Source organism: Orycteropus afer, unplaced genomic scaffold (assembly GCF_000298275.1).
Source record: "Orycteropus afer afer isolate SDZICR_OR568_19922 unplaced genomic scaffold, OryAfe1.0 scaffold00127, whole genome shotgun sequence".
Lineage (NCBI taxonomy): Eukaryota > Metazoa > Chordata > Mammalia > Tubulidentata > Orycteropodidae > Orycteropus > Orycteropus afer.
Window position 1 is genome coordinate 3183066 of NW_006921714.1, and position 9848 is coordinate 3192913.

At 50.5% G+C, this 9848-nt stretch overlaps 1 protein-coding gene across 1 annotated transcript in view; it reads right to left on the bottom strand.

The window, feature by feature from the left end:
• The window catches only part of CCDC88C (coiled-coil domain containing 88C), a 168188-nt gene that overhangs the window by 46749 nt on the left and 111591 nt on the right, over positions 1-9848 (bottom strand). The window contains exons 20-24 of the mRNA XM_042781485.1: positions 8168-8295; positions 7118-7259; positions 6165-6353; positions 3397-3558; positions 6-206 (exon numbers count right to left, since the gene is read on the bottom strand). Of these exons, the coding sequence (XP_042637419.1) occupies positions 6-206; positions 3397-3558; positions 6165-6353; positions 7118-7259; positions 8168-8295 (822 nt within the window). The remainder of the gene's footprint in view (positions 1-5; positions 207-3396; positions 3559-6164; positions 6354-7117; positions 7260-8167; positions 8296-9848) is intronic.

The following is a 9848-nucleotide window of genomic DNA, read 5'->3' on the forward strand; positions in this document are numbered from 1 at the left end:
AGGGCCTCGTACTCGGCCGACTGGTGCTCGTGGAGGGCGCCCAGGCGCTCGTGGTCCTGCAGCAGGGCCTCATAGGCCGCCGCCAGCTGCTCCTGCTGCTTCTGCAGGCTCTCGTTCTCCGCCTCCTTGGCCGTCTGCTGGTTCTGCAGCAGCGTGTACTGCGCAGTGAGCGAGGCACTCTGGGAGCTCAGTGTGGAATTCTCCACCTGCAGCAAGGGAGAACGAGCCTAGTGGTGCAACGAGTACATACGTGGCTGCTAACTGCAAGGTGGGTGGTTTGAATCCACCCAGCGGCTCCATGGGAGAGAGCAGGTGATGTGCTCCGTAAAGATCACTGCCTAGGGAGCCCTATGGGGTTCTGCTCCGTCACACGGGCCACCGTGAGTCAGAATCAACTCGATGCACACAACCAGGGCAAACGAGGGAGAAGCACCAGGCTGCCTCAGACCCACAGGCTCACACTCCCATGCAGCAAACAAACCTGGCCAAGAAGCACATCAGACAGGAAGAACCAGACGCTCTCAGGCTGGCTGAACCCAGACGGGGCTGAGGGCACATCTACCCCAACTCAGGGATCACTCTGGGAAGTGGGGAGTGGCACAAATGAACTAGGAAACGGTGCTGGCAGGCTGAACCCCTCCCCAGAAATGTGGTCTCTGGGCTGATTATGCCCTTTCTCCGGGTAACCTCCTTGGTCGTCCTCTTTCTCATTTCTAGAACAAGCAGACAGCTAAGCAAGGATACAAAGGTGTGAGCAACACAATCAACCACCATAACCTAACTGGCACTCATAGGACACCCGACCCAGCAACAGCCAGACACATTTCTCTCCCAGCACAAATGGAACAGTTACCAGGTGGACCCTATTCTAGGCCATAGAACAGGTCACGATAAATTTAAAAGTATTCATGCATAGCATGGGCTCTGACCACACTGAAACTGAATTAGCAATCAAAACAGAAAGATACCTAAAAATTCTCAAATATTTGGAAACTAAACAAGACATTTCTTTAAAAAAAAAAAAAAAAAACCACCACCTATAAGTCAAAGAAAAAATCAAAATTGGAAAGTATTTAGAACTGAATTAAATGAAAACATGTCAAAAGGTGATATAAAAAGCTGTAAGATGCAGCTTAGTCAGTACTCACAGGAAATAAACATGCACTCCCGTGCCTACGTTAGAAAACAGAAAAATTCTCAAACTAATGACCTCAGCTGCCACCTTAAGAAACTAGAAAAGAAACAAAACCCAAAGCGAGCAGAAGAAAAGACACTAGAACTGAAATAAATGAAACAAAAACAGGAAAACCAATAAAACCAATAGCTTCTTCTTTGAGAAGATCGATGAAATTGACAAACCTGTAGTTAGGAGCTCTGGTAGCATAGTGCCTGACTGCTAACCAGAAGGCTGGTGGTTCAAACCCATCAGCCACTCCTCGGAAGGCAGATTGGGCAATTTACTTCTGTAGTGTTACCGCCTCAGAAACCCAAGGAGGGGTCACTATGAGTTGGATCTGACTCGACAGCAGTGCGTTTGGTTTTTGTTTTTAAGACTGATCAAGAAAAAACAGGAGCACAAATAAACAATACAGGAATGATAACCATAACATCAGGAAGATTTTACAGGGATTAAAAGGATAAGGGAATTCTATGAACGATTCCATGCCAATAAATTCTACAACTCAACTTACAGACATATAGCACCTACCAACATTTTCAGCCTCTCAGGTTTCTTGGGAAGCTGCTGTCCTAATTGAAGTGCATGCTGCCACCTGACAGGGACCTGTATAACTGTGTAAATCCGAAGAAATGGGCCTGCCTCATGCCACCAATTCTGCTCAGAGTCCACTTGGAACACATGTATCCCACATGACTGTATCACAATCCCTATTACCTCAAAAAAATTTTTTTCCCTTGATTTCAGCATGCCTTTCATTATTGAAAACATATAGTATCAACAAAAAATTCAAAGCAGAAAATAATCTGATCATGAAAAGATTAAATAAATGGAAAATTGCACACAAGAAAACTACCTACACTCGATTCAAAAAGAAACACCAAACAAAAACAAAATCATTGCCACTGAGTCAATTCTGACTTATAGCAAGCCCCTTGGGTTTCCAAGGTGGTAAATCTTTATGGAAGTGATTGTCCAATCTTCCTTCCACAGAGTGGCTGGTGGGTTTGAACCACCAACCTTCTGGCTAGCAGTCAAATATGCCTTAGGCACTACGCTACCAGAGCTCCCACTCTCCATCAAAAGAGATATTTTTTTTTTTTTAAAAGTCTGTTTTTGTTTAACAGGAATTTTAGCAAACCAAATCCAATCATATATAAGAAGGAGAACAGAACATGACCAAGTGAAATACCTCCCAGGAACGCAAGGTTGGTTTGACAGCTGAAATATCAATGTAACCAAGTACGCTAACAAACTGAAGAGAAAAACTCTGATCATGTCACAGGAGTGCAGAGAAAGCTATGGACAAACTCCAGCACTTGTTCCTGACTAAAACTCTCAACAAACTACAGACAGTCACTTCCTAGACTGGAGAAAGGGCACCTATGAACAACCTCCAGCAACCATTCCACCTCAAGGTGGAAAACCGAACGCTCTCTCCTAAGATCAAGGAGAAGGCAAGAATGGCCCTGTGCACCACTGTGCTCACCTCTGTGCTGGGGGCGCCAGCCAGTGCAGCAAAGAAGAAGCAAGAGGACCCAGACAGGAAAGGAAGAAGCCAGACTGTCTTTAGGCATAGGTGATGTGATCACCTATGCAGAAAATCCTACAGAACCCTTCCTTGCTTTAATAAATAAATCCCAAACTCTCTGCCAAGAAGTAGCCTGCATATTGTCCCCATTCCTTTGTTACATGTTTTTTGAACACTTTTCTCAGAAACTGCATCCATAACTGATAATTCACTTGCAAAAATCTGTTAACCATGAGTAAAAACCACATCCGGAGGGGGTGGCACAGGACGCTAGCTCTACTACACGCTCTTATCCGTCTCGGGGCCGTTCCACACCCCACTTCCTTCTTGATGATTCAGAATTCAGTCAAGTACAAAAGGCTCTGTAGGCTCTTCAGCAAAGAATCTGGTTAACTCTGTTTAACCAAACTCATTTGATCCCAGAAGAACAGGGACAAGGCCGCAACACATAAAAATAATGCAAGAGAAAGGATGCCCAGTCTCTAGAAAGGGCTAATAAGCTACCCCAGCCTTCAAGGACCCCAAGGCTGGGGACCACTGCCCCCAAGGAGCCCGTTCTCATATGCTCTGAAATCTCCCATACTTTTTCTTGCTGTTCTTGGGAGTCGCCAGGCTCAAGGCTGGTCTCGAGGCGACGTGGACTGACACTCCCCAGCGGTGGCCAGCCCAGCAGCCGCCGTGGCCTCACCTGGAGCTTGGCCGTCTGGGTCTGCAGCGTGGTGTTGTGCTCCTGCAGGAAGGCGCTCTGCTTCTGCAGCGTCAGGATCTGACTGCTGAACGCCACGTTCTGGGACTCCAGGTGCTGCAGCTGTTCCTTGAGCAGCTGCTTCTCCGCCTGCAGTGCTGCATTCTAGGGGGTGGGGCGAGAGGCACATCACACACAGCTGGGTGGACGCTCGGTGCCCACAGGCACTGGGGCTGTGACGAACCCTCAGGGGGCAACGCTTTGGGGGCCAAAGCCAGTGACCACCAGGTAAGGCAAGTACAGGTTTGCCCTGTTTGAAAAGGACAATCAGCAGATCAAAATACATAAGCACCACATAGATGGGCTCTGGCAGAATGGGACAAAAATGTGAACTATATACGTGCCACAGTAGATGGGCTCTGGTAGAATGGGACAAAAATGTGAAACAGGACCTCAAGCTCCTAAAAAACAAGCAAAAACAGACCCACCAGCCTGGTGGAGGACTCCTGAGACTATTGCCCTCAGATACTCTCTAAACCCTGAACCAACCTAAGCCCTGAGGTCACCAGGTAGCTAAGTAACAAACTGGTTCAATAAATTATAAGTATCACCTGTAAGTACAATGCGTCTGTAAAAAAATCACCTATATGTATGAGATAAAATAGTCAACAGTGACTTTAAAACAAAGATGAGAATGTAAGGGAGTAGGAAACCTAGATGAATGGAAACAGAACAACCAGAATGGAAATACGGAGACCGTTCACATGTCGTGAAGAACGTAACCATGTCACTGAACAACCTGTGTAGATTATCGTGAACAGGAGCTTAAAACTGGTATGTAAATCTTCACCGAGAAAATATTATAGTAAAAAAGAGAGCGATTAGACAGACAGACAGACAGACAACTGTGGGCGTTTAAGACAGGAAAGAGCACACACGAGGAGGGAGCGCACACTGGACTGGAGGAGACGAGTGGGAAGCAGGGCAAGCGGAGTTAAAGCCATCTCTTCATTTTCGCTTCAACACTTCTCTTTTCTGTGGGGTACCCGATACAGTGCGTTTCTCCCCTGCCCAGGAGCACGGGCCCATCACAGCAAAGAATCAGGGCCTACAGTACAGCCTCCCCGTACTCGGGGATAGCAGGCAGAGCGAGGCCTGCCTCCTTCGCAAGAGACCACAAACACCAGGTAGATGCACCCGCACCGGGCCTGGGCCGGGACGTGTGGGCTGCGGTCTCGTGCTGTCCCTTACTTCCCATGGGACTTTAAGTCTAGGCTCAGCCCTCTCATCTGCCCGATGGAAATGACCTCTACCTCCTTCCTGAAGGTGCTGTGAGGACCAAATAAACTCGGGTTAGCACACAGGGCGGTGAAGGTTTTCTGTAAAGGGCCAGAAAGTAACGATGTTGGGGCTTATGAACCAAAACACTGCACATCTGTCTCAACCTCTTAACTCTACTGCTGACCATGCATAAACAAGAAGGCACGACTGAGATCCTAGGAACTTTCATTTGCAAAAAACTCATCTGCAGAGGGCTGAACGCCTACACCTGGGAGATGCACTCCTTAGAACAGTCAGCAATGGGTGATCAGAAGGTAGGGAAGCAGGAACGCACAGGCAAGAAGGACACACGGAAAGGTTACCACAGTGAGGAGGTAGGAGGAGAGCTGTTAACACTGTAGCGAGTGTAATTAGTGTCACAAAACAAAATGTGTATCCATCCTACATTGATGAGTAGTGACTGGGATCTTAAAAGCTTTCAAGCGGCCATCTAAGATGCAGCTAACAGTCTCCTAGCGCCAGAAGCAAAGAAGAACGCAAAAAAAAAGGGCATTTAGAAGCAATCAGCCATAGGACACGATGGCCCCCAAGACCAGAAGAACTAGATGGTGCCCAGCTACCAACGCCAACAACTCAGGAAAGGATCAAATCTGGAGATCCTGGATAGAGTGGGAGGGAAAGCATGGAACAAAATCCAAAAACTCAGTAATGACCAGAATTACTGGTCAGATGAAATCTGGTGAGACTCCCAATACTATGGCCCTGGAACACATTCTGAGCCTGGAATAAAACACACCCCCAGGGGCTGGCTCTCAGTCCAATAGTTAACAAAATGTACACACAGACCACTCAACCCACAATGATACACCCACATACTTGATGGTAATACATCCCTTAGAGCAATAGACCATGGGATACCAGAGGACCAACGTTCAAACTGAGGAAATGCAGGACAAACAGGAGCGCATAAATATGAGGAGCACAGGAGGAGGGTTACAGGGTAGGGAGGGGAAGAGACTGGGTTAGGGGTGGTCATGGTAAATGGGGAATGAAACTCAATGTACACGTAACAGTGAATGTAAAACAAGCTCTTAAAATAAAATTTAAAAAAAAAAACAAAACTTTAATGTGTATCAACTGTTGAAAGTTAAAAGAATCTTTGTGAAACTTGACCTAAACTACAAAAGGTTTTAAAAAAAAAACAAGCAGAGGCTACAGTTTGCTAACTTTGGCACCGAGTTAAAACAGAGCTAGATGAAAGCTCTGGGCCAGGTCCCACAGGCTGGCATAGATTCCTCGTGGGAAAATGATGCCCCTTGTGTTAGAAACCCTGAAGGTGTCATGTTCCCGCCCCACTCTGAGTTTTCCCAGCAAGTCCTAGGTGAATCCCAGCAGCCTCTGCCATTGAGTCTGCACAGTAACGGCACATGCCGACAGGGACCACTGCCGGGGCGACCTCTGAACCACCACAGCTGGGACTGTCCACTCACGTTCCGCTCCAGCTCGATGGCCCGGTCCTTCACTCGCAGCAGCTCCATCGTGGCTTCCTTGTGGCCAGGCCCCCAGGCCTCCTTGCCCTGGTGACTGGTGGCTGGCTTCCCCACAGGGGGCTTGAAAACGTTCTGTGTGTGCTCGTCCTCATCCTGGTTCTGCCTGAGCAGCTCACACTCCTTCTTTACCTGGAAGGTACTGGAACTAGAACGCAGGCCTGAGGCAGGAGCTGCCGGGCTCTGGACCAAGTGTGGGTGGACAGAGGATGAGCCCTCACCAAGCCCGTCTGCTCAGCACACCCAACTCACACGACACCAGACCCAACACAACAGATATCACCTTCAGCGTTTCTGGGGAAAGTGCATCTAACCTCTGATCCCATGTGTTTCCTCCCTTCTTTCCCAGATGGTGGAAGGGGCAGGGGGTCGGGGGCTTGGGCCCCACTCCTGCTCAGCCTCTGCTTTAGCTGGGTGACTGTCTTGCCTCCTTAAGCCTCAGATGTCCATCCCATAAAACAGAGGGGAGGCTGGGGCACACGGGCCAGCTGACCTTGAGCCCCTCCAGCTCTACAGCTGCTCTGCCCTCGACTCCTTATTTGACCACAGCCAAGTGACACACCACACACTCAGAGGGAAGCTGGCAGAGCACACGTGTGCACACACGAGCCTGAGAGGGGACATGAGCTGCCCTCCCCAGGCCCTGTGCTCTGCTGCCCCACTGGAAGTGGCTGCAGGCCTCTGTGCAGGGCCTGGTACTCACCACTCTCGGACGCTCTCGGAATATCCCCCACCCTGCCCCACACACACGACTGGACAGAAGCACCCTCCGTGACCCTGTGGCTCAGCCAGCCCTGCCCCGGGAGACAGCCATCCAGGCCTCGTCTGTGCCACCCGAGTTGGGGGCTGGGAGGAGGGAGGCCCTGTGCTGGGACAAGCCAGCGCTGAGCTCTTACCGTCTGCAGCTCATTCTCTAACTGCCGATTGAGGCTCACTTTCTCTTCCACCTGGGCCTCTAAGAACACGATCTTTTCTTCTTTCATGGCCAGTGTTGTTTTCAATGCCGATTCACTTCTGCCCTCCCAAATCTTGCACTTTCTGAAAAACAAAGGGTACGATACTATCACTTATCCACCTCCACCACCACCAGCTCCCAGCCTTCCAACAGACACGTCCCTCCTGCCCGAAGCTGGTTTCTCTCCCCACACTGTAGCTTCCGGCCCAGAAGAACAGGAGCAAAAAGCAGGCGTGCAGAGCCCTTCCCGGCTCCCTGTGCGGGCACACCTGTGATGCCGACAAACGCGACACCATGGTCACCATCTCAGGGAGGTACTAGGATAGTCATTTTATAGCTGGTGGAACTGAGTGTCAGAAAGGCTGAGCAATTTGTCCAAGCTCACAGCGGTGGGAAAGTGATAAGGCAGTGGCCTTTTTCACCACACCACAAAGGCACCACGTTATCACTAACTACTACACGTGGACCTAGTAAGTTACAGCCCAGCAAAGGCCTAAAATAGTCAATTTTGCTTGAAGTGAGATCCTTTTAGAAAGAGCAGTGCAGGGAAAAGCTGTGATAGTCAAAGGAAAAATTAAGAAACCTTTCTCTTGGACAAAGAAAAATCTCCTACCCATCCTCGGGGACCCTGAGGTACAAATGTGAACCAGAAAGGACATGCGCTCATGGAGCCACGTGACATCAGTGCACGCTGGCGTGAAGAGTAGCTGCAGAAGCCTGTGAGCACATGTGTATGTGTTCATATGTGTCTCTATCCACATGTGCATGTGTGAGTCCATGTCTGTGCACGTGTGCAAACACGTGTGTGCGCATCTGTGTGCACCCACGCGTGCAGGTATGCATCCGTGTGTACATGTGCCCATCCATGTGCATGTGTACGTGAGCATCTGTATATACGTGTGCATGTGCGAGTTCGTATGCATCCATGTATGCATGTGCACATGCGTGCACGTGTACTCCATGGAGCCACCCCCAGGGGAGCCATCCTCACGCGTCACGGCTGGCGCCGTCCTCCTGAAGCAGCAGCTCCTTGCTGAGCCCGGCCTTCTCCAGTCCCTGGTTCAGCTTGTGCAGCTCACTAGTCAGCTGCTGGCCCTTCAGCTTCTCCAGCACCAGGTCCTGTCATGACAACGAAACCATGAGCGTGGGACAGCACCCCGCCCCCGGAGAAACAGCGGGGGCACCAGTCACCTCCAGTTGAAGCAACTGTCTTCTTACATCACAGGGGTCAAGGAGCTGGGCCAGCAGCTGCTCAGACCAGCCGGACTAAACACACCAGGATGCCCCACAGGGAAGGGACCAAGCAGACCTTCCTGCCCACCTGGCACTGAAGAGGACCAGGCCAGCTGACAGCGGGTCAGAGGAGATCCAATGGCACCTTCTATCAGAAGGGTGAGAAAACCCACTACTGCTGACTTCTGAGTGGTGGTCTTCTGATAAAATGACAGCCTTTTAGGAATAGCAGGTAGTTGAATGTGCAGGTCAGAGAATACGGAATAGATAAACAAAAAAGTGACAAAGAAGGGAAAGTCAAACCCTGGTTGTGGTTTAGGTTTCAAAATGTGGTGCTGATCTCCATTATGAGTTTTCCAGACCCCCACCCCACATTAAGGCCGCTCCTCCCCCTAACTCGTCAGATGGTTTCACTCTGCCCGGCGCCAGAGCTAATCACACACACACTCAGCTGCCCTGTAAAACCAGAGATGTTTATGTATGTCCATGTCTAATACACAGGGACACTGAAGGAGCCCTGGTGGCGCAGTGGTTGAGTGCTCAGCCGTGGATTGGACCCATCCAGCGGCTCCCTGGGAGGAAGACCCGGCGATCTGCTCCTGTCAGGGTCACAGCTGAGAAAACGCTGTGGTGTCATTCTGGGGTCATGTGGGTCCCCACGCGTCAACAACACATATACACGCACATGTTCACGCACAGCCACACATGCTCCAGACACCGGGCTCACCGAGCTTTCTCTGCTCCCCAAGATTTCCAAGCCACCCTGTGAAGCCATAAGGCCCACTCTGCCCAATGGGCTGTAGGTCACTTCCTGGCTGGAGCTGCCTTTGCCGGGCCACGCACCCACACAGACCTGCCGGGAGGGCTGAGCTCTAAGATCCAAGCAGCCTAGACCCTTAGTCACAGCCCAGGACACAGATTTCCCAGAGAGCCCCCTGGACTCTGGTGGGTAAGACATCCCCCTCTGCTGGGGCAAGCCACCGAGATCCTGGGGCTGGCATAATCTAAGCCGTGCTCATAGGGATGGTGGGTCACATGTGGATTTTGTCCCTGTCCCTGACAGCACACTGATTGGCCTGTCCTGAGGGTCACTAGTCTTTTTCGAATATGGAGACTAGTCTATTTTCACCAAAATCTACTTCCCGTTCTTCCTTGGCAGGCACCTGGAACACATTCCCCATCCTCCCTCGTAGCTAGGAGTGCAGAGTGGCTGGGTTTGGGCCCGTGGAAGTGTTCCTGTTCTCAGCTGCTCTGTCCTCACCACCTGCCTGGGGCCATGGATCTGCACAAGGGCTCCACCAGGCCACGGCCGGCACAGACTGCAGAGGCCTGCGTGCCTGAATCTGTGATCAAGGCCACTGGCAAACACCCATGATGAACCCCTACACGGGCGAGAGCCTGAACACGGGCCACAGCAAAGCACTCAGGTCCGAGGCAGC